At 44.3% G+C, this 24,662-nt stretch overlaps 3 protein-coding genes across 8 annotated transcripts in view; 1 reads left to right on the forward strand and 2 right to left on the reverse strand.

The window, feature by feature from the left end:
- Positions 1-98: 98 nt before the first annotated feature.
- BRK1 (BRICK1 subunit of SCAR/WAVE actin nucleating complex) lies at positions 99-7,465 on the reverse strand. Its single transcript, XM_020887541.2, has 3 exons — positions 7,259-7,465; positions 1,035-1,117; positions 99-763 (listed from the first exon to the last, which is right to left on the reverse strand). Exons 1-3 carry the CDS (start codon positions 7,374-7,376, stop codon positions 737-739), a joined length of 228 nt encoding a protein of 75 aa, XP_020743200.1. The 5' UTR covers positions 7,377-7,465; the 3' UTR covers positions 99-736.
- A 1,857-nt stretch (positions 7,466-9,322) lies between these two features.
- Positions 9,323-12,921, forward strand: FANCD2OS (FANCD2 opposite strand). Of its 2 annotated transcripts, none has more exons than XM_020887538.2 (2): positions 9,323-9,680; positions 12,089-12,921. In XM_020887538.2, exon 2 carries the CDS (start codon positions 12,097-12,099, stop codon positions 12,631-12,633), a length of 537 nt encoding a protein of 178 aa, XP_020743197.1. In that variant the 5' UTR covers positions 9,323-9,680; positions 12,089-12,096; the 3' UTR covers positions 12,634-12,921. The 2 variants fall into 2 exon arrangements, with proteins under 2 accessions (XP_020743197.1, XP_020743198.1); XM_020887539.2 differs by lacking the exon at positions 9,323-9,680 and adding an exon at positions 9,687-9,904.
- A 669-nt stretch (positions 12,922-13,590) lies between these two features.
- The window catches only part of FANCD2 (FA complementation group D2), a 51,284-nt gene continuing 40,212 nt past the window's right edge, over positions 13,591-24,662 (reverse strand). For 4 of the 5 annotated variants that reach the window (XM_070455554.1, XM_070455553.1, XM_020887535.2 and 1 more), the window contains 9 exons: positions 23,948-24,067; positions 23,040-23,133; positions 22,294-22,365; positions 21,556-21,594; positions 20,604-20,678; positions 19,760-19,834; positions 16,876-17,022; positions 15,109-15,204; positions 13,591-14,031 (listed from right to left, as the gene is read on the reverse strand). In XM_070455554.1, coding sequence (XP_070311655.1) covers positions 13,951-14,031; positions 15,109-15,204; positions 16,876-17,022; positions 19,760-19,834; positions 20,604-20,678; positions 21,556-21,594; positions 22,294-22,365; positions 23,040-23,133; positions 23,948-24,067 — 799 coding nt within the window. In that variant the 3' untranslated portion in view covers positions 13,591-13,950. The remainder of the gene's footprint in view (positions 14,032-15,108; positions 15,205-16,875; positions 17,023-19,759; positions 19,835-20,603; positions 20,679-21,555; positions 21,595-22,293; positions 22,366-23,039; positions 23,134-23,947; positions 24,068-24,662) is intronic. The other variant, XM_070455555.1, reaches the window with a different exon arrangement.

Genomic DNA, 24,662 nt, shown 5'->3' on the forward strand with positions numbered 1-24,662 from the left:
AAAGTTTTGTTAGATTAAGAATCGCACACATCAGATTTCTGTGTAAGAGGTGCACCCCGTCTCTAGCTCCTCTCCCCACCACAATCACAGCAGTCAGATAAAGTTGAGGAGTTTATTAGGGAAATATGAGAGGTAAAGACACCCCAAGTGACAGACAGAAAACTCTGAAAATGTCCCTTTTCAAGCCAAGTGGGGGCCTGGCCTTGACCTCCCCAAAAGGACAAGAAACTGGTAGGTTAGCAACAACATTCTCTGGAAGCCACCTCGCCAGGGCATTTCAGCCAGGACTGCTTCCCACTCCCAGCCAAAGGTGGGAAGAAGACAAGGACTGTTTATAGAATCAATGCACAGGCAATGAGAGCTATAAGGAAAGACTCAGAGAGAGAGAGAAGAGGAGGAGAGAGAGAGAGAGGTGGGGAGGACCTTGACAGAGTCCCAGGCTTTTGGCTCTCAGTGCCTCAAATGTGTTGACAAGTAGTTCTACAGAACGTTACTGAAGAGGTAAAATGCCTAACAATGTTTCCGAGAGGTCCCCTGGACTGCTCCCCACATGCCACATCACACTTCTGGGTGTGCACGGCTGAGCCCAAAGGCCACACTTTTGAAAAGAAGAAAAACAAGAATAAGCCCTGTTGTTCTTTAAGGAGAGAGGAAGGAGCTGAAGGCTGCTGGGGCCTTTCCCACAAGAGGCTGCGTGCCGTAAGAGCAAACTTCCCAGCAGCAGCATGGCACAGTCCTAGGTGAGGGTTTCACCTTTTGTCACCTGTCAAAGGAAAACTGACAGTTAGATAAATTCAAAAGCATTAGCAGCGTCTAAAATTTTATTAAATTTTTATATCCTAGGTAGCTGGGGAGTGGTAGAAAAAGGCAACAGCTTCGGAGTCCCAGAAAGCAGGTTTAAGTTCGGGCAAGGTACTTAACTTCTCTAAGCCTGTTTCTGCTTCCAAGTTTTTGCAGCAACAAGTGAGAACGTGCATTCTCTCTCACATAGTCACGCCTGCCTCATGAGGAAGCCCTGTGCCCGGCATACTCACCCTGGCTTCTATGTACTCTATTCTCCGTTCGAGAGCTGTCAATTTCTCATTCAGTGTTGCGAGTCTTGAGCGACAAGACATATCTGGTGAAAGAAGATGGACGTTTAGGATTAATGCCATTCCAGACGCAGACACATGCCAGCCCCCTAAGATGAAGAGGAGGAATGCTGTATCATGCAAGGCACAAATGGGAGCGAGTGGGCAAGGCAAGGCAGTGGGAGGATAAGGTGAGAAGCATCTTAGGAACACAGCTGCTTAGGGAGGATCTGCTTAACCTCCTACCAAATGTGACAGGCAGAGAATACTGCTCCCCCTCAAGATGTCCAGACTTTAATCCCCAGAACCCACAAATATGTATCTCACAGGAAAAGGCACTTTGCAGGTGTGGCTGAGGTGAAGGACCTTGAGATTCTGGATTACCCAGATGGACCCCATGTAATCACAAGTCCATAAATATAGACATGAAAGGCACGAGAAAGGCAGAAGAAGGATAAGGGATGTGAGAGGGACTCAACCTGTCACTGCAAGCTCTGAAGGTGGAATGAGGAGGGCATGAACCAAGGGATGCAAATGACCTTTAGAAGCTGGGCATGGTCCTTAGCTGACAACCAGCAAGGAAATACGGATCTTATTCTTACAGCTGCAAGAGAATGAATTCTGCCTACAAGCTATGGGCAAGGAAACAGCTCCTCTCCTAGAGCCTCCAGCTGAGGAGGGAGGCTCTGGGCTGACACTGATTTCAGCCCAGCAAACCACTGCTGGACTTCACATGTACGTGACTTAAGATAACAAATGTATGTGGTTTGCGCCACTACATTTGTGTTAATCTGTTATGGCAGCCATAGAAAATAAGAAACTGGTACACCAAGGCTGTAGAGATGGCCACTTGATAATTAATGGGCAAACCAAGAGTTTCCAAGAGAGGGGAAATGACACGAGGAAGAAAATAATCTCAATAGGGAAGAAAAGCAGAGGCCAAGGAAGCCTCAGACCTTGAGAAGGAGAGAAGGTGTGGTGTTGCTGAGCTCATGGAGGCCCTGCCATGCTGCTACTCTTGGGGCACTTGATGACCCAACAGTTCCTGCACAGGCCTTTTGGAACAAGAGAAAACCTGGAGAGTATCAAAAACACTGTGGGGCCCGCCTTCCATCTGCAAAAAGTTCCTTTTCTTCCTCTACCTTTTCCAGTCTCTTTTACCACCTCGCCCAAAAGGAAACCTAGACGTGCCCTAAGATACCTTTTCTCCTACAAAACTTCTCTAACAGAAATCACTTGACCACTCTTCCTCCAACTGTTCTCAACATTCCAGGCATGCTAATTATTGCCACCCTCCTCCAACACTGATGTTCAGTCATCACTCAATAATCCTCACTTCTGAAATTCTAATTATCTGCTCTCCAAGACAGTCTCCCACCCAGTGATTTAACACTTAGCTCACGATCACGATCCTCCTTTTCAACTCTTCCTTAGATGTTATGCAAAAGTACTTCAGCACCCAATGTAACAAATCTCCCACACCCTGATTCTTGCCTCGACTTTCATTTCATCAAGTCCAAATCTTAACTCATCCTGCCTGTCTAAGTATTCTCCTTCAAGTCAGTTCAAAGTGGACATAATCCTCCCTCTTCTGTAAGGATTTGCCTATCCTGGACACTGTTCCTTCTTCTTTTAAATATTGAGTTTGCTTTTTTTTAAACACCAGATATAGTTTGTACTGGGGTATAGCCAATTAACAATGTTGTGATAGTTTCAGGCGAATAGTGAAGGAACTCAGCTATACATATACATGTTCCTAGCAGGGGGGTGTGGGGTGGTGTGCGCGCGCGCATGCGCGCGCGCCTGTGTTTAATCTGCAAATGCTGCTGCTTCTAATTCCCAGGGCCAACAGGACCTCTTTTCAGCCTGGTTTTTAGAAACTCAAACGCTATTCAGAATGAGCACGCATGTTATCACTGACAACCTGTCATTTCCCATAAAAAAAGTCATGGCCAAAATGAAGGGGTGGGGTGGTGAGAGGGAGGGTTCCTTCCTGGGTGGCTGTTCTGTTCCAGCTCTGTCAATCTGGTGATGAGTCAGAACCCAAGAACAACACCATGTTACTGGCCTGCACGGATAAGCACTGCTGAAAATTTAACATGTTGAACTCTAGAAACTTCAGTTATATTTCATATTTCATTAAATACATACTAGTTCAAACAAAATACTGGGAAAGCACCTGGAAGCTGGACAAATTTGAAACCACAATGCATTTATATGTACATTATCATCAGCCTGTAACTGAAAATGCCATCTGTCCTCATCAGGGTGTTTAAAGGTCATGTAAAAATGCATACATGACCACTGCTAACAAATGCCAGTTATCAAACAACTTCTCTCAACTCTTACTGCACATAACTTTAGCCTACAAAAATCAACACTGTCTTTCTCATAAGATCTTATTTCTCCAAAATGAAAGTGAAAGTGTTAGTCACTCAGTCATGTCTGATTCTTCGCATCCCTATTGACTGTAGCCTGCCTGTCCATTGGATTCTCCAGGCAAGAATACTGGAATGGGTTGCCATTTCCTTCTCCAGGGAATCTCCCCAACCCAGGGCTCGAACCCAGGTCTCCCGCATTGCAGGCAGACTCTTTATGGACTGAGCCACAAGGGAAGACTTTATCTCTCCAACAAAATTCTAAACCTCTTAGAAGTGGCTCTGTCCATTTATTCTTATTTATTCCTTTCTCACAGCATCTGACACACAGCTGGAGTCACAACAGGCAAGTAATATTTGTTGGCTAAGTATTAAAAAAAATCGAGATTTAAAAATAGCTACACACTCTGTCTTTTTGGTTACATGTCTCTGCATGTATTAGCTTCAGAGTCAGGGAAAAAAGGTATAAAAATAAAAAGCTATCATTTGTAACAATCTAGTTTTAGAAACTTCATTCATTCAAAGTACAGAAAAGGCCCAGTGTTAGGATGCTTGTGGTACATCATGATGCATGTGATGCTTTGAGCGTCCTCCCACGCTCAAAGAGAAAACCACAAATGGATCAAAACCCTACTCTCACCAGCCAGAATCACAGGGTAAAGCTGTTCAGAGTCATTAGGTATCCTGGAAAAACAATTCCCTCTCCAAAGCACATGGCCTACACAGCCTATTATGGTCAGGGTGAGAACTGTAGGTTTGCTGCCATTTTCAAAGAGCTACAGATGCCCCCTTAAAGGAAACACCTGCTAAACCTCTGTGCCACCAAATCACATTACACACAATACAAGCCCCCCAGCCACACATCAGAATGGAAGAGTCATGCAAATGGCTTAGAATGGGAAAATACATCCCACACTCATTCATCCTGAGTCATCCAATGCCAAGACAATGTACTCAACTATCTTTATGATTTATCCAGTTTCTCAGCCTGTTGGTCTTTGTCTAAACTCTTATATCGTGATATCGTCAATCTTCGGGACCTTGCCTCAGGTATATCTAACTGCTAAGTCAAATTGCTTTAACCTTTAATTTTGCTTCCTAATTATTCCTATTTGTAATTAACTGCTCTTTTCTTTAAAAGAAGGGCTAAATCCACTTTCTAAAATCTTCAAAAATCACCTAGTAATTACTAATGTTAGGCCATTATCCCCACCTTAAAGGAAAATAATGGCCAAAGTCAAGCGAAACTATTTCTTCCAGCTCCTGAAAGACTGGAATCCTGTGTGTCTATTTCCTTAGTCAAGGACTTGCTGGAAATTAAAAAAAGAGAGAGACAAAAGCCTTTTTCTTCTATCTGATAAAATGTAACTCACATGTATTTGATAAAATCTCACAGTAGCATATATTTCCTTGCTTATATAGCAAGAAAAGACACATTTCTCCTCCACAAATTCTAAGCTCAAATACTTCAATTTTTGGTTAATTCCAAGACTCACCAACTAAAACTACAGTAACATGCCAAAAAGTTTTATGTCAGAGATGAATGCATATTTATTATGTTTATTAATATGACTGAAAGTGAAAGTTGCTCAGTCGTGTCTCGACTCTTTGCAACCCCATGGACTGTATGTAGCTTGCCAGGCTCCTCTGTCCATGGAATTCTCCAGGCAAGAATACTGGAGTGGGTGTATCCATTCCCTTCTCCGGAGGATCTTCCCAACCCAGGAATTGAACCAGGGTCTCCCGCATTGCAGGTGGATTCTTTACCAATTGAGCCACAGGGAAGCCCAAAAATACTGGAGTGGGCAGCCTATCCCTTCTCCAGGGGATCTTCCTGACCCAAGAATCAAACTGGGGTTTTCTGCATTGCAGGTGGATTAATATGACTGAATGCTCAGAAATGAAGTTATTAGATTACCTAGAGACAAACTGGGGGAATTGAGACACTAGGTCACTTTTAATTATGAAAAACAGCCCCAGTTTTAACTTATTTTAGATGCTTTATTTACTGAATTGACATTCTTAATACTCTGTTAGGATATTCTGTGTCTACATATCAGATATTAACTCCTACCATGTAAATGAAGTCTTTTACTTCTGGTTTTAAAAGTAAAAGCTCTCAGGACTTCCTTGGTGGTCCGGTGGCTAAGATTCTGTACTCCCAATGCAAGAAGCCCAGGTTCAATCACTGGTCAGGGAACTAGACCCCACATGCCACAACTAAAAATCCCAGTTGCCTCAACAAAGGTCAAAAAGCACAGCCAAATAAATAAATATCTTTTAAAAAGTAAAAATTCTTTGTCAGTTATTTGTCCAACCACATTCCACTGCTTCTCCAGTCTAAGCCAAAGTTTCAAAGATGCCATTCTGTCATCACTCTATCCCTCCCTGTGCATGGAATATTTTGTTTTATCTGGTCCTTCGTCTGAGGAAAAGTTATGAGTATAAAGTGCCCTAAAGAACCCCCATAATAGTTCAGCTCTCTAGGGAAGCAGAAGAGACAATCAGGAGAACTAACACTGGAAGAGTTTGCACTGAAATTTAAAAAATAATTTCAGGATACATGAGTTCTATGATCTCTTGACTACCATTTCCTATTACAACCACTATAGTAAGTTATATGGGTGAATTCGTGTCACTGACATAAAATTTATCCTGTTCTTGTCTCTCATTAATACTAACATCGCTCCCATTCCCGAAGTGAGGAAATCCACTAAACCAAGACACCTTGTATGTAAATATATTAAAACATAAACAATATTCTGCTTTGTTCTGAAGGTGTCATTATTTCATTTTCAAGACAGAAATTCTTTAAAGGCAGGAAAATGATGCTTTTTCCCCCACCGAGCCTAAGAGAGAGGCTTGTACTCAAGACTTAGTTTCTCTTGCAGATGCCTTCTGATCAAACTTTTGCTCTGTCTTTATACTCCTTAGGATGTGTTTCTCTAGCTAGAAAATAATTCCTTTTGAAATCTTTTCTTATACATCATTTACCCCTCCTTAATCTTAAGCATTTAACATTGCTAGAAGAATGGACCAGAAGCACACCAGTTGGAAAAACGTCATTCCCACTCCTTGTAATGACACAGAAAGTCTACCGAGTGCTCAGTTCTGTCAAAGAAACACTTGGAGGAGGTAGGGGTCTCTGCTAGGGGCTTGCTGTCCAGAAGGATGTGGGACAAAGCGGAAAGAATTCAAGACTGTCACGAGTAGGCTAATGCCTACGAAAGATTTTGCTAGATGCAGAACACCCACTGTCGGTTTCATACTAGCAACGCAGAGATGTCCATGGCGTGACAAGATGTGGACCTTACTTTGCCCTCGTCTGCTCCCGCTCAGCACAGGACAAGAGGGACTGACAGAAGGGGCCGGAGCGGCGACTGGAAGGCTCGATCCGAAAGGAGATGGGAAACCTCTAGTCTTTACAGGGTAATGACAAGATCATGCTGCGTTCTGAGAGCCAAGTGGGAACTGGAAACGAAGCACAGAGGAGGAAGGGAGGCGACTGAAGAGAAGAAAAGGCGCAGACGATGGACGGGGTTGCCAGGACGTGTCCGGGAAAAGGAAAGACTCGATAATGGATCCGGGGTAAAGGCAAAGCTGCCGATGAGCTCGGTGTGGGGCAGGGTAACCCCACAGGGACTGTCCAGTGGAGCCCGGGGTCAGGGCGAGAGGGGGAAGGTGCGGCCTGAAGGAGGAAGAGAAAATCAGCAGGAGCCTAGGGCACTCAAGACTCCGCTTCAAAGCTCTCTCGGCGCCCTCCCTCAGCGGGCTTCCCTCTTCCCAGCCTCCCCCTGCTCGCCCGCTGACCGAATGAGTTGAGAAAGTCTGCGATTTTCTTGATGCTGCTGGTGATGACCTCAATGTACTCCCGGTTCGCCCAGTCCTGGTGAATCTCCCGCTGCACCGGGTCCTCTTGTCCCGCCATGGCTGCTGCCTGAGGAAGCGCGGCTGCGCAGGCGCCTCGACCCTCCAGGCCGCCAGGGCGCCTGCGCCGCTCTCCCACACCCTGGCCCGGGTACCCACGAATCCCAGGGCCTTGTGGCGCGCCTGCGCATTGTCAAGTCCTCGGTGGCGTCTTCGCTTTGCTCCCACGCCCGTGAGCAGACCCGCCCCACGCCGAGGAGGAAAATAGGGTGCGCAGACGCAAAGATCCCCCTCAATTACCCACCTCCGTCTCTGGCGGTTATGGTCGTTGGGGGTTGGGGGGGGCGGCGCATGGGGCCGCGTTCACCCCTTCTCTCAAGTGCTCCCAAGTAAGCTTGCGATCTATGTCCAAACCAAGCTGGGCATAACCAATTAAACCACATTAAATACAAATCATTGTTTAAATGCCTTTTAGACAACAGAGCATGATGTGCCACTTTGCAATTATCGAATGAACAAACTGTGGTTTTTTTCAGTTATGAAGAGGCTGAGGGGAAATCGATAAACGTCGCAATTAGCTGATCACACTAAACTGACCGTCTCTTCAGAAGGAAATTTGTAAATTGATAGCAAGAGCTGTATATATTCTCAAACTTTTTGAATTATTTAACAAAATTATTGAAAAAAAAAAACTTTCAGTGCAGAGGTGTTCTTTGAGTTAATCTGTTTTTTAAAAATCTCAACAGTTGCTTCTGTTGCTGCTAAGTCACTTCAGTCGTGTCCGATTCCGTGGGATCCCATAGACCGCAGCCCACCAGGCTCCTCCATCCTGGGGATTCTCCAGGCAAGAACACTGGAGTGGGTTGCCATTTCCTTCTCCAATGCATGAAAGGGAAAAGGGAAAGTGAAGTTGCTCAGTCCTGTCCGACTCTTAGCGACCCCATGGACCGCAACCTACCAGGCTTCTCCATCCATGGGATTTTTCAGGCAAGAGTACTGGAGTGGGGTGCTATTGCCTTCTCCGCCTCAACAGTTGGGGAATGGCTAAACTTTGGTATAGCCACTCAGAGCAGTATTATGCAGTCATTTAAATGCTAATCAGGAAAAATACTATGGCAGCATAACACAGATGATAAATTGAAGGGGAAAACAAAATACACTTTTTTTAAAAAATTGCAACTATGCAAAATTATTCAAGAGGAAAATAAAAATAAACTTACTGGGGTAAAATGTGGTAAGTTAAAATCATTTTAGTCTCTTCCAAGATTCATCATTCTCTGTCCCTTTCCCCTCTCTGCCACCAGCTTCTCCAACTCTCTCCACTTATCTCTCCTTCCACAGGGATGCACATACATACAGTGGGCATCTAACAATCCTTGACAAGTCCCTAAAGACTATCTGGTCTTCCAAACCAGGATCTCAGCCTGACCCCATCCCAGAGATGCCCAGTCTCTCCACTTCAGCTTCACCCAGAGTCACACAAGCCTGACTGCTGTTTGCACTGTGTTCCCTGGGTTCACAAAGTGCATGGCCGGTTTCTGGGTAAGGGAAGGGCAGGTGGGCCATTGGTTAATTCTTCCTACAAATACTGCACCCTGCCAGGCACTGTGATAGTCAGGCACTGTGGATATAGCAGTCAACTGGGTAAACCTACCTCTCCCCAGCCTTCCAGAGTAATTGTTTGCAATGAAGTTCACAAGTAGCCAAATCACTCTTTTACTAAGGTGAAAGTGTCAGTTTTTCAGCTTTCTGAGAATGAGAATCTTCCTTTTTGAAGTTTAACAGAAAGCAAAGTTTTTGGTTGGGAAGTCAAGGAGAGATGTATCTTTCTCCATCTTGACAGGGGAGCACCTGTCTGGGTCCTTGCACTGGGATTATTCAATGCAGCCACAAAAAGCCTTCAGAACTCTGGGTAACTCAGGGCAGGGTATAAAGGGTAGCGCTTACCTTTTAATACTAACCACAGCTCCCCCCTCCCCTGACATTTATGCAGGCAGGTTCCTGGCTAGTCTTTGAAATGGGCTCCGTAGTCCTCTTTGACCAGATGGATCAAAGGCACATCGCTGTGGCGAGGTGGGGAAGAGGTGGAGGGGAACAGAATTCGGTTCAGCACTCCTGAAGGCTGAATCCCGGACCAGCTGTTCCAGTGAGATGAGGGCTCCGAGCGAGCGGGGCGCTTCGATCCCCCCGCTCACCGCGCCCCTTCCGCGGTTCGGGCTCTCCCCGCTCCCCACCCCCAACCCCTCCCGCCCCGCCGCCACGGTCCTGGGTCACAAAGGTTGTTGCCAAGCACCCGGTGGAGAAAAGATGCGGCCAGGGAACAGCCGCCGCCACTCTGGAGCGTGAGGCCCGCGGAGTTCAGCAGGTGAGACCACGGCCCGGATGGTGGGACCGGGCCCGGGGTCCCATCACCACCTCCGCCTCGGCCAGATCCGCCCGGCCCCTGCCTGGGGGTAGGGATCCCCGGGGGACAAGCCCCTCTTCTGACTGGGAGGGGGAGCCTGCCCCTCTCAAGGCAGGTCCAGCCCCTCGGGATCACAGTTCGTAAGGACCTCAGCTGCACTTTGACGTGGTCTTCCCCGTTCCCAGGTGCGGAAATGAAGGGACTGGGTTTCTTGACATGGGAGGAAGGGTATGAAAGGAAAACCTTTGGGGCTAGAAGCAGGTGTTCCCTACCTGGGAGCTCTTAGAGCAGCTTGAACAGGCTGACTAGGTTCAACTCCTTCTGAAGTGGATGATGGAGACTCATGGCTGGTAGGAGTGAGTGGTGAACTAGCTTTATTTGATCCTTCGGACGCCCTCTTTCATCCTATGTTGGTTCTGCTGAGTATTCCAGCTGGACATTTGATAAAGTCTTTTCCCTCTGGCCCTATTTCCTCTCAAGAAACAAGGAAGAAAGGCTCCTGGATTTTTTTTTTTTTTTTTCCCGTATCATATATTCAGAGTTAACACTCTCCACCCCCACCTTGCCTTGATGGGGTACCAGAGCAGCCCTGATCCTGGATGTGTGCTCTTAGGGTCAGAATATCAAGTACCAGAAGCCTTTCACAGGCTGTTTCGAACAGATAACTATCCCTTGGATGTCACCTTCTCATCCTAAGGCAGTCCTGATATTTGAACACAGTATGCACAAGAGCTTGCATACCTCAGGAGAAACATTCCCAGCTGGAGAAATCAACAAATCTTTCTACTAACAACTGTCAGGGGCAGGTCTTCTGTTTCAAATGTCACCAACAATTCTCTTTTCAAAACAAAACTTCACTGTCTCACAAACTATGGTGAGGGTGTCAAACTGCTGGGCCATTACTGGGTGGGATGGGATCCCATTTGCTGCTACCTTTGTGAAAGAATTGTGAAGGTACAGAGAAATATATTTGACTATAAAGAAAAGGGTCTGCTGTGCCCCTTATCATAGTAGGTAGTGCTGAATGTTACATTTCTCTTGAATTCAGTGAAATCCTTTATATACTGACAATTTTAAAGTAGAAAGATGGAAAGTCTAAATTCTACTTGGGTAAATTTTGAGTTAGCAACATATCCTCCGCGCCTTTTCCTTTATCTTCAAAGAAAGGAAAAAATCTCAACCAGTGGGTCTCTCACAGATAAGAAAAAAAACAAAAACAAAACATACCCAATGAAGTGAATGTTGCTTAGTCATGTCCGACTCTTTGCGACTCTATAATTCTGTATAGTCCATGGAATTCTCCTGGCCAGAACACTGGAGTGGGTAGCCATTCCCTTCTCCAGTGGATCTCCTCAACCCAGTCTTTGAACCCAGGTCTCCTGCATTGCAGATGGATTGTTTACCAGCTGCGCCACCAGGGAAGCCCAAGAATACTGGAATAGGGAGCCTATTCCTTCTCCAGCGGATCTTCCCAACCCAGGAATTGAACCAGGGTCTCCTGCATTACAGGCAGATTCTTTACCAGCTGAGTTACCAGGGAAGCCCAAAAAACACACACGTAGGAGAACCAGAAAAATCTTTAAAAACTAGAAAAGGTCTGGCCTTAGGAAGTTTTTCCCCTCCTGCCTGGTGTAATTCCTCTGAGGTGGTGTAGAAGTACCTCAGGGCTCTAAGAGAGCTGGTCACTTGTGTCAAGAGGTTCTGATCTTCTGACTGTCCATAATAAAGAATAGTAAATGGTGAAGTTCCTTAAAGGAACAGCATAAGTTCTCAAACTGTAAGGTGCATCAGACTCCCCTAGAGGGTTTAAGTGCAGAATGCAGGGGACCCAAGAATCTCCATTTCTTCCATGTTTCCACAGGCACTTAAGGCGCCAGTCCCAGAATCACACTTTGAGAACCAACGGTATAAAGTACATGTGATTTAGTCACAAATATCTGGTGAGACAGGCCTTTCTGAGCACTCATCCACAAATAATGTCTCACTGTGGAGTGCCAGCAGCCTCTGCCACCTGAGAGGCACAGATTCTGTCTTTAGCAGTTATCAACACAGCACAGATCCTAATACCACACAGGGCTACTCTTTTGGATAAATCCATTTCCTCATCTGTACCATGGGTAAAAACCTATCTTCAGAGGCTTGTGATTAGGTTTAATAGAGAACACACAGCAGTTACCATATTCAAAACTTGCCACTATCCTCTATGCCCTTTATAGAATTACTTGTATCCTAACAAGTACTGGAATCTGTTCATGAGAACTACAGAGTTAAGGTAAAGTTAATACTGAGACAGAAATGTGAATTTGAACAGCCCTATCCTTGCCAAAAGCATGCTAGGGAAATTCCATGTTCTGATTCCTCTCCTCTAGGACTGTCAATGGCAGGATACCAGCTCTGGTCACCATGGACTCCACTGGATGAGAGCTTCCAATGGCTGCGGCATACAACACCTACCCCTTCTTCCAAGCACCCCTTTAGGGCTTCCCCCTGCTTCCCACATACCCCTTCTGACCTTGAAGTGCAGCTGTGCTTTCAAGAGGTCACTCTAGTCCTAGACAGCCCATTCCTGGAGCCTGGGGTGAGCCCCAAGTTGCCCTGTCACACATCAGAGCTCCGAACCATGAACAACAAGAAAGGGCTGGTCAGGAAGCCTCAGCCTGTCCGCCTCAGTGGAGTGGATTCTGTCTTTGGCAGGGTCATCACGGCTCAGCCACCAAAGTGGACTGGGACCTTCAGAGTTTCAGACAAGTCAGCCTTTTGCAAAATCATTAGCCGGGAGCACCAGTGGCCCACTGGACTTAAGGAACCGCAGATTCAGATGACAGTGACCATGTGCAAACAGATGTTACGCTCCATCCTCTTGCTGTATGCAACGTACAAGAAGTGCACCTTTGCCTTGCAACATTCCAAGTAAAGGGTCCCATCTGATCCCTGTTCCTCACACCATGTCTTTCGCTATGTGCCTGAAGCTTACATAGAGCTGTCCCTGTAAAGGAAACTGTGCTTGCCCCAGCTATTTTGCTTTTAAGTCAGGCGGTGACAATTCAGGAGCCCTTCTCCTCCCTTTCCCTCCAAAAATGGGCCAGTGACAGAGCAAGGGAGGAGAACATTTCCAATGTACAGCTGAACAACCATTTGAAAGAGAGTCAAACTAGCACTGACATGTACATGTGATAAAGAACCATTAAACCATATATACCAATGAGCCTACTGTGAACTCATTTCAACACTAAAACCACAATGAGGTGGGGAAACAACGAATGTCAAGGAAGATTATGGATTCCTATGTACATGAGGGTGAAGGGGTAAAAAATGTGTATGTAGGTCAATGATTAAATAACCTACCCCACCAAAAAACAACATAAAAACCTAACCAGCCACACCCTAACACTACTGGAGAGTATAAAGTAGGTAGAAATATTAACAAATTTTAAATATTAACAGTCTGGCACTGAAATAAGAGCAGAAGACATGAAGAGTTCCCCATTTTAGCTGAAGTGTATGCTTAATGTTCTATTTTTAATCAACCAGAAGTAATTTTGTAGTATTCTTGTAACTAGATTATAGGTATAAGTCAGAATAATGTGGAAATAAAAATTATTTATGCAAAGTTAACATGAGTTGGATGCTGCCCTTTTCACCTTTGTCTTATATGTCTACATAACCACCAAAAACTTCAAAATGCAGCCAGACATTTGACTTTCTTTGAGCACTGAAAGAAATCTGCCACTCCTCCAAAAAGATTCCAAATGTGTTTTCATCTCAAATAAGACAGTCCTTTTAATAGGGAATATGTGATTTTAATTCTCCATTATTTCTCCACACAAACTCCAATTCAGTTCCACCTACGAAAGAAATTCGAAAAGGTAGCTGAAGCAGAACTTAGAATTTATTTGAAAACTGGTAAAAGCTTAAATTGTAAAATAAATCCAGAGTTTGAAAACTAGCTCCCAGAGCTGCTCGTGACTGTTGTGCAGCACAGCACTGCCATGTTCACCCGAACAGGTGAGCAGCGCTACATCCGTCTTTAACATAGGAGACACTGAGCCACCATCTTTAAGGTTAGTAGACAGTCTGTGTAATCCACAACTGAGTTGACTCAACAGAACCCCCTCTGAAGGACAAAACAGGATGCTTCCAGTTAGAAAGAAGGACAGGCAGCAGATCTGCAACCCTGAACACAAAATGGTAAGTGGTTGGCAAAGATGGGGAAGGAGCATCTTTCTGTAGTCTAATCAGAGTCATCATCACTCTCATCATCATCACTCTCTTGTTCCTTTTCTCCATCACTTGCTTTATCTTCTTCGCCATCCTAAGAAGCAAAGGATAGTTATTTTAGGTCATCTGAGCAACCCCATAACTTGCAACACTGCTCCCACAGCATGTACAACTAAACTGTTTCACTGTTAAAACCAATGATAGGTTTAAACCATTCTTTTGAGAAAAGAATCAGAGGCTGCCCCATTCTCATATCATGGCCTTGAACCCAAGATGATAGAGGGAGCCATTTTGATGCTGACTTGGGCCATTTGGCAACCCAACCATGTGTGATTTTTACATAAGCCCACATCCCTCCAGCACTACAGCATGTATGTGACATAGGAATAAAATAGGCATTCAGTATAGAATGAAATGCTGGTTAAATTCAAAATACAATAGGAATCATGCATAAGATTCTCTCTGATTTGCAAAATCTAATCTGAAAGGTTTGCTTAGGACAAAGCATCAAAGTAACAGAATATTGTCTGCCTCAAACTTTTTTATGAGAACAAGGTGGAGGTATTCGATACAAATGAAATGGAGAACCATGTAATAAAAGAATTTTTCATACTAAGTGGTCTTTTTGCAGCCTCAAATGGCATTACAAATTGTATCCAGAGCAGGGTTCTTAAGTCTGAGATTCTCGGTATCTATAACCTGCCCAACTGTAAGAACCTTTTATAAATCCATTTTTCTCTGCTGTAAAACCTCAACAGCACCGGGAGTGGCCCAGGAGAGCAGAAGGACCACCACTCTCAGTGGTGACAGCTTCTCAGTGTGTGCTTTGGCTTCTACATTTCTATTTTGCATATTCAAACAGCATGTTTAAATGGTTTAACTCATTCTTTTCAACACTCACAAAACACTTTGACCTCTTCCTATCTCCCCTCTAAAATGGTTTCAGATACAAATTCAGGGAAAATAAGAGGCTATAATGGAAGAGGATTTTCAACTGTATAACATATGGCACACCTTGAGATACTCAAGAGTGATTATAATATTGTGTGTATGTGTTTTTTTTCTGGCCCTCAAAGAATTCACTTAAGTGCAGAAGCCTTTTCTAGAGGGAATAGAGATGGCAACAGAAGGAAGTAATTATAAATTCAGGCAGGAAAAGTCCTGCACATACCTTTGCTGCTTGGCTCCCAGAGACGTGGAATGATGTATCACTCTCACTCTCATTTGCAGTGCTTTCCTGGGAATTCTGGGATATAATCTCTTCACCCTGAATGTGAATGGGCCAAGACAAACGGTGGGTTATAATGATCACACATGCGTCTCAAGGGGAGAAAAGCTTAAGTTTACAGGCAAGGCAAAGAAAGTCATTCAAATATGATCAAACATGGACACCAACCTATGATCTAGCACCTAGAGAAGCGATAATCAACCCAAGGCTTCTGAGATGCTTATGGCTCTCATACAATATATAGTTGTTTTTTTTTTAAATTATTTATTTATAACTGTGTTGGGTCTTAGTTGGGGTGTGCAGGCTTCTCTCTGGTTGAGGGGCACGGACTCAGCTGCTCTCAGACATGTGGGATCCTAGTTCCCTGACTAGAGATCGAACCCACATCCTCTGCATCGGAAGGTGGATTCTCAACCACTGGACCACCAGGAAAGTCCCCAATATGTAGTTTTACAGAAGATTCATCTTTGTATTCTAGTATCATACTAGCTTTACAAGGCCAGATTGTATTGATGACTCAGGTAATGCTCAATACAATTCTAAACTTTCTCAAATACCTTAAAGTATGAGAACGTGAACATCAACACATCAACTATATACAGGGCTTCCCTGGTGGTCCAGTGGTTAAAAATCTGCCTGCCAACGTAGGGGACACTGGTTCAATCCCCGGTCTGGGGATATCCCATATGCCTCAAGCACCGTGCACCACAACGATTGAGCCCACATGCAGCAATTACTGAAGCCCAAGGGCCCTGGAGCCCAAGCTCCACAAGAAGAAGCCACTGCAGTGAGCAGCCTGTGAGTGGCAACTACAGAGTAGCCCCTGTTTGCCGCAATGAGAGAAAGCCCTTGAGCAGCAATGAAGACACAGCACACCCAACAATAAAAATAAATAATTTAAAAAAATTTAACCTTAAAAAAAAAACCCACACCAATCACAAATGGCCATTTAGAGGCTGAAAGAGAGTATAATAAGTGATTCAGGAATACCAAATCTGGATGAGGACTGTTTGGACTCAAACCCTTTCTCCACTCATAGCGCTGAATGGCAAGTTACTTAACCTCTCTGAGCTTCAGTTCTCATAGTAACAAGAGTAGCTAATAACACTGAAGTGAAGAAAGGAAGCTAATTCTCTGGGGATTTATTATTTTCATGTATAAATTATGAGACTCAGATAATATAAACATGAATGAGAAGGTCTTGGAATATATTTGAAAAATGGTGTTACATCAAAGAAATAGTATAAACAACACAAGATTTCAGCCCATCAGTCAGACAATTGAAAGAACTAAGAAATGCTTACTTGTTAAAATCAGCCAGAAAAAAAAAATCAGTACGGAGAATAATTTCAGGAATAGAACAAACTGGTTTTAGAATTAAAAAAACAAAACTAAACAACAAAAAAAGGTTTCTCCATAGTTGTAGAAAAAGGTTTTCCTGATCTGCTCCTCTGTGTCTGAAGCCTTTTATACTGATACATCAATGGTATGTTTTGGTGTCTCTGCTGCTGCTGCTGCTGAGGGGTGCAACCTGCAACCAGGGCCCAAGAGCAAAGTACCTTTAAGAGCTAAACAGTCACTTAAGAGAAAAGCAGTTTTGAGTATTAAGAGAGTGGAGCTTAGGTCACCTTCCTTAGATACTTTCCAGTGCTCTCACAAAGAACAGAAGAAGAGAGTAGGAGATTATCATTGGTGGGGTCCCAGGCTTACCTGCAAGTCCCGATTCTTAAGATTGCCCAGCCAGAAAGCCTCTCTGCAATTGTTGAGGATGAGCATGGCTTTCACTCGACAAACTAACAGTTCCAGGGTCTTTTTGAGCAAAGGCACATGTTTGGTGAGTTTTGTGTCCTGGTGAATCTGAATGGAAACAAATGCAACCAATTCATCTGCATTTATCATCATGCTTTCATGTTTCCTATACAGAAACTTTCAAATTCCTAACACCCTAAACACTGAACAAGAACATAAACCCTGCCAGTATAGACCAGAGACACATTCCCCAAACAGTAGTCTGGTAGAGTACTCTGAAAATTCTCCAAGCCAGGCTTCAACAATATGTGAGCTGTGAACTTCCAGATGTTCAAGCTGGTTTTAGAAAAGGCAGAGGAACCAGAGATCAAATTGTCAACATCCGCTGGATCACTGAAAACGCAAGAGAGTTCCAGAAAAACATCTATTTTTGCTTTATTGACTATGCAAAAGCCTTTGACTGTGTGGATCACAATAAACTGTGGAAAATTCTGAAAGAGACGGGAATACTAGACCACCTGACCTGCCTCTTGAGAAATCTGTATGCAGGTCAGGAAGCAACAGTTAGAACTGGACATGGAACAACAGACTGGTTCCAAATAGGAAAAGGAGTACGTCAAGGCTGTATATTGTCACCCTGCTTATTTAATTTATATGCAGAGTACATCATGAGAAACTGGGCTGGATGAAGCACAAGCTGGAATCAAGACTGCTGGGAGAAATATCAATAACCTCAGATATGCATATGACACCACCCTTATGGCAGAAAGTGAAGAACTAAAGAGCCTCTTGAGGAAAGTGAAAAGAGGAGAGTGAAAAAGTTGGCTTAAACCTCAACATTCAGAAAACTAAAATCATGGCATCCGGTCTCATCACTTCAAGGCAAACAGATGGAGAAACAGTGCAAACAGTGGCAGACTTTATTTTTGGGGGCTCAAAAATCACTGCAGATGGTGGCTGCAGCCATGAAATTAAAAGACACTTACTCCTTGGAAGGAAAGTTATGACCAACCTAGACAGCATATTAAAAAGCAGAGACAGAGGGAGGAGCTAAGATGGCGGGGGAACAGGACGGGGAGACCACTTTCTCCCCTACAAATTCATCGAAAGAGCATTTGAACGCTGAGCAAACTGCACAAAACAACTTCTGATCGCTAGCAGAGGACATCAGGCGCCCAGAGAAGCAGCCCACTGTCTTTGAAAGGAGGTAGACAAAATATAAGAGATAAAGAGAGAAACAAAAGAGCTAGGGATGGAGACCTGTCCCGGGAAGGGAGCCGTAATAGAGGAAGTTTCCAAACACCAGGAAACCCTCTCACGGGCGGGTCTGGGGTAAGTTTTCAAATCTCGGAGGGCAACCTAACTGGGAGGAAAAATAAATAAAACCCACAGGTTACATGCCTAATGGCAACTCCCAGCAGAAAAGTAACCCAGACGCTCGCATCCGCCACCAGCAAGTGGGGGCTGAACGGAGAGGAGAGGGTGGCATTGCTTAGGGTAAGGACCGGGCCCGAATGCCCTGAGGGCAATCAGAGGGAGCAAACGTGAGATAAAAAGCAGAGACATTACTTTGCCAACAAAGGTCCGGCTAGTTAAGGCTATGGTTTTTCCAGTAGTCATGTATGGATGTGAGAGTTGGACTATAAAGAAAGCTGAGCACCGAAGAATTGATGCTTTTAAACTGTGGTGTTGAAGACCCTTGAGAGTCCCTTGGACTGCAAGGAGATCCAACCAGTCCATCCTAAAGGAAATCAGTCCTGAATGTTCATTGGAAGGACTGATGTTGAAGCTGAAACTCCAATACTTTGGCCACCTGATGTGAAGAGCTGACTCATTTGAAAAGACCCTGATGCTGGGAAAGATTGAAGGTGGGAGGAGAAGGGGACGACAGAGGATGAGATGGCTGGTTGGCATCACTGACTCAATGGACGTGAGTTTGAGTAAACTCCGGGAGTAGGTGATGTACAAGGAAGCCTGGCATGCTGCAGTCCATGGGGTCACAAAGAGTCGGACACGACTGAGCGACTGAACTGAACTGAGAGTACTCTGAAGAGAATGGTAGCTGTACTTTAAGCTAAAGCAGCCTAGAAGACATATCACCAATATCTCTCAGTTCCTCATCATAATCTCTCATTGATCAATTATCAATGAATTTACCTAAAATATTCTTGAACACATATTATACTGACATTAATCAATAGAAAGTACCCCTGTTTAGTGGAGGGAGTCCTTAAAATTCCACTGTTCAGCACCTTAAAAATTTAGAAGCAGGGGAGGAAGTGAATGACAGGACCTGGGTGGAAGAATCATGGGCTTGCCAGTGACTTCACAATTCCACAGTTCTGTGCCCCTTCAGACAAAAAGTGACAAGGGCTCAACTGTACACTTTAAGTGAAAAAGTCCTTGAATGCTAAAATATTCTCACAAGAGAAAGATGTGTTCCTTGACTAGGAAATAATACAGCAGAAAAGCTCTAAAAACAGCTGCTTTTAGAACTACTTCTCGGCTCCAGTAGAGTCATCACTTCCATAATATTCCTCCTGCCCAGAGTATGGTACGTAGTTACACACCCACCAACATTCTCTCACCAAAGAAGAGGTCCTCGAGTAAACAGGGCTATGGAGTTTGAGTCAAATTTCAGATGCAGAAATTTCCCTCGAGATGATTACCCAATCTCAGCCAGCAACTGAGGCTTTGACCACTCTGATAAATTGCCATTGGACAGACATAGTCTCAGAAATAAAGACTTAAGAAGGGTAAAAAAGGAAGAAGGCACTGGAGCCCATGGATCTCCAAAGAGCAACCACAGATTAAAACAACAATTGTGATCTGCTTTCCCTCTTACCTTGGAATGCCCACACAGGTGATGAAGCAGTCTCGTGCTCAACTGGAAAGTTTCCAGTAAGCTCAGAACATCTTCCTACAACCAACAACATGCACAAATGCCATATGAAACATTCTCATTTCATTTTACGCCCAAGATATCCTTGCAACCAAGAGTTCCAAAGAGGATCAAGCCTCAGGTTCCAGCCATAGATGGATAATCATCTCTTTTTCAAACTGAGGAAGTGTTGATTTACAAAATTTTACAAGTTTCAGGTGTACAACACAGTGATTCAAAATTTTTCAAGTTTATATGGATTTGGCCCTCAAAGAGAAGGAGGGGGGCTCACTGGCTGTCCTCCCCCTTTCTCTTTCTGAGCTACGAGGGACCAACAGAATATGAGTGTTCTGCAAAGTTCAACTTGGCAAATATATGCAAGAAATCATCTCCTGGACTTGCCTGGCAGTCTAGTGTTTAGGACTCTGGGCTTACAGCACAGTTTATGACAAAATGAGTTTTCTTTCCTTTTTCTGTAATTCCTGAGACCAGACCCAGAGAAGTACACAGAAACAAATGACACACTAATATGTGAGGTCCTGCGACTGCAGTAGCATAATAAAACCAGGCTAAAAGAAACAACCATCCTCAGATCTGGAGCAGAAGTCGGAAGGTGGGTCCACTACGGAATATTCAGTCCTCCATGGGCATCTCTGGGAGAGCTGAAGTGACCAAAGGTAACTATGTCAACCTGTGGCCCAGAACCAGAGTAAGGGAGCTATCCCCATGGCTGCTCAGGAGTTGCTGTGGACATATTTTCTGAACAACTATACAGAGCATGCCTTTGCTTTCTGCTCTCAGTTCTTACCCGGTGTTTTCTAAAACTGAAGTCTAGGAGCGGCATACACTGCTTCAGAAATGCTTCCACAAAGAGACGCCCATACTGAGGAACAGAAGAGAGAAGCTGGTGAGGACCTCTAGTTGAGGTTTTTCGTGAGAAATGCCCCTGCCTGAGGCAGCATAGCATTTCCCAGACCAGAGTGTTTATTTTCTTTTATATGCAAAAAATAAATCGGAAAGTGTTCAAGAGGTTAATTCAGAGAATATAGCTTAATGCAAAGGCTAAACAGGCCTGTTACACCCTGAATTAAGCAGGCTTACCTACTGCACACAGTCAATGTGCAGGGGTATTGCTCAGTTTGAGAATGAGGGCACAGGGGAACTGAGGGGAATCCCAGCTCCCAGAGGACAACTTACTCTCAAAAGGAAAAAACTGGGTAGAGCTGAGGAAGCACATGACCAACTGCCCAATGTAGCCATCAGGAAAAGGACTCCCCCCTTCTCAGTCATCCCTCACACTGGCACCAGTGGGGGTGTGAGGAAAGAGGAAGAGAGAAGCCAGGAGACAACAGTATGGGGCACCACCTACTGGAAGCAACTGCTGGGAACGGGGAGAAGCATCCTCCCTACGCCCTCCTTAGCTCTTAACCCAATGTGTTTGTCACCAAACCTACGGCTAATCCAGGATAGTCCCCTGGAGGATACCAGAAGGCCAGCTCCTACATCAATGACGCCACCCACTCCTTCCTTCCTTCCTGTTGACTGGGAAGGAATGGCAGGGAGTGACTACTGCTCCTTAAGCCAATCACCCTAGTTCTTAGACTAAGTTTTCAAACTCATAGGAAAACATATTCATGGTCTTTTCTAGACTACCTATCAGCAGAGATTCTGGAGACTGGCTTGTGGGCAAGGTATTAAGCAATTCCACTCAGCTGACCCAAAGGAAGAATAAACACTAGAGGGCCCAGTCTATTGCTCACCTTCAAACACGCATACAGAACAGGACGACTATCAAACACCTGGAAGATGAAGGACAAGAAACCAGAGCTGAGATCTGCTCCTCTGAGCACCCCAGCTCTTCCCCACCGTGCAAAGCACAGCTCTGAGTGTTGTACACAGGTCTAAAATGAAGGAGGCACATCAGCATGTCAACAAATCAATCACAAAGGAGAATAAAGTAATCACTGTAACTGAAGTTCAAGAAAAGAGGGGAGCAGAGAGGAACAAGGAATTGATTCCAACAGGGAATGTTAAGAAGATGGTATTGAAGAGATCCCAAATCTTGATGGGAAGCCTGAAGAAAGAGGCAGAAAGGAAAGAAAAACATTCTAAGCTGGGGGAACAGTCTGGGCAAAATCATGGGGTGGGGGAGAGCAGAGAATGTAAATGAGGGATAAAGAAGACATTCAAGTTGGAAGACGGAGACCATGGGGAAGGTGCTCAGATTCATGGTGCGGTGAGAGAGCGTGGGGGAATGACGGGGGAAGGAGTCATTAAATAGTAAATACTGTGGTACAGACTGGAAGGAGGAAGGCAGAGAAGGAAACGACACTGCACGGAAGCAGGGAAGGTGTTGTCCAGGATGGGCAGGGCACAGGGGGGCAGATGGGGGTGCCAACGAAGGGGAGAGGAGCTGAGGGGTCCACTTTGGAAGTCGGGCCCCTTGGCAGTTTCTGCAGTTAGCCAGTGAGATGAACAGGGAGCCTCTCCATACTCACCTTTATCAGGTTGATGAGGATACTGAAGTCTCGAACAGCCATGTTCCAGTAGAGGAGCTTCTCTTCATGAATCTGGGGGCAGCCAAATATACAGCATCTTTGAATTGCAGCCATATACTTCTTTTACCATGTTGCCACTAGTATATGGTTCTTGAACTACAGAGCTATATAGTGATTTAAACCAATTATCTTCCTAAAGAGATGTGGCAACCAGTGAACCCACAAGATGGTTTGGAGTCCTGCATATATATGGTATCACTAAGGTACCTTATTGAGACTTTCTAAGAAGACAACTCCTCTTCAATAACTTATAAGTAGGAAAAAGCCTCTGCAACATATCCCTGTAGTTTCTCTGATTCCCTAAGCAAGCTCTTGCTCCCAGCAGGCTAGTTCTGTTCTGGTTAGCAGGTTGCCAAGGTCTAGGACCACAGCATCTGAAACAGGCATGTTCACCTCATGCCAGCTCACAAGTTGCAGCTGGGTACATGAGGCTGCAACCAAAGATATTTTTTTCCAGACTAGCTCTATGGAGTCCAAGGTTACCCCCAGGAAGAAGCCAGGGAAAATTGCCTAATTCTCACTTCCAACTAGAGGAAAGGAAATCAAGAACTCTTTGAAAAAAGTTCTGGATCTCAGTAAGTCAAAGGAAATAGCTTAGGAGAAAATTCTAGACCCAAGGAGAAGAACCACTAGCATCTTCCGAATAATCCAGAGTCTGCTTTCTGAGGTGGGACAATTTGACTCACCTGCTGTGAATCTGCTGCTGTTCCAGCCTGAAGACCTTTCACTGTCTTCTCTAGCTCAGTCATCATTACTCGGAAGAAAATGACGAACGTGGTCCTAGAAGAGAAAAGTATGACACTCACACAATGATGCACTCATCACAAAGAAAGTCCTGGGAAGAAACCAGGGAACCCAAAGTGATTTTCCTCCCCACCTCTCAAAACATGCTTTCACCAGGGTCCACTTGAGGAGGATGTGAGAGAAAGAAGGATTTAGAAATGAGCCAAGAAGACGGCCTATGAAACTATGGGGTTAATTTCACAAAGGGAGAGTGTGGTGGCAGAGTAAGAGGAGGAAAGTAGTGGTCAGAAGATCCAACTTTTAAGTTGCCAGTTCCAAGCAAGCTCACTCTCTAAAGCGCATTCTCCTTATCGGTAAAACAGGGGTAATGCTATCTACCTCACAAATTCATCAAAAGGATCGAAAGAGATAAGGGATATAAGAGTGCATTATAAACTATAAAGACCATATGAATATCAGATAACCACTGATACTTTGAGACACAAAACCCATTAACTGAGACACATACGGTTAGACACAATAATCACTGTATCCTTCTAAAGGTGGTTAAAATATTGTAAAAATAATCTCACACATAAAGGGTGAAAGCACTGAAAAGTTTGGTGATTAAATATCCAATGTCTCTAAAAACTGTAACTACTGAAAAGTCATTCCTCAATAACATCCTTTCATATGGGCAGGGTGAAGGCTGCTTGAAGAGAATTCACAGGAGACATTCTATATGTTGAAAAAATTACTGCACATACCTCCTGTATCAGAACTAGATGAAGAGTAAGGTAGTTATTTGGAACCTACATACATTAGTATGACTCTAACTTAGGGAAAGGACTAGAGGAGAGAACTCCCTTACCTGGTCAGTGTAGGGAATGTGGAAGAGGCTTCTTTAGGAGAGTTCATCAGTTCTGGGACACCAACACCAGCAATCTCCTCTATGGCCTTCAGTACACTGTCTGTGTGCTCCAGGTAGATGCTGCATTGATAGCCATAGGAGTATGAACACATGTTACAGAATTTCTAAATCAAGATTTCTTTCTTGAGACATATTCAGGTACTAAGCTTTAAACCAACTGTTAGCAATTATTTTATTAATTTATTTTTCGCTATGCCACACAACTTGCAAAATCTTAGTTCCCTGGCCAGGAACTGAACCCAGGGCCACAGAAGTGAAAGTGCTGAGCACTAACCAGTGGTTCACCAAGGAATTTCCAGCATTTATTTTTAATAAAATAAAGATTCCAATTACCTGTCAGGAGTAAAGGAAATGATGTCTCCATTAGAAATAGTTAGACATCTTGGAAGTGATGGCTGTGTCTTAGATATGGCAGGCAATATCTGACTCATGGGTTAACAAGGCAGGATACTCCACTTCCTCTATGATTTGATTTACTAAAGAACTGACAGTATAAAACAGAACTAGAGGATCTGAAAGTCCACATATTCTAAATTACATTAATTTCACACCTATTTCACTGCGTCCAAATTATCGTCAACCAAGATAAATTTCTCAGTTTTTGACCAGACAAGGGATCCTAACAGGGGCAAATGGAAGGCTATTTGGCTTGTGG

Source organism: Odocoileus virginianus, chromosome 26, assembly GCF_023699985.2.
Source record: "Odocoileus virginianus isolate 20LAN1187 ecotype Illinois chromosome 26, Ovbor_1.2, whole genome shotgun sequence".
In the NCBI taxonomy this organism is placed as follows: Eukaryota; Metazoa; Chordata; class Mammalia; order Artiodactyla; family Cervidae; genus Odocoileus; species Odocoileus virginianus.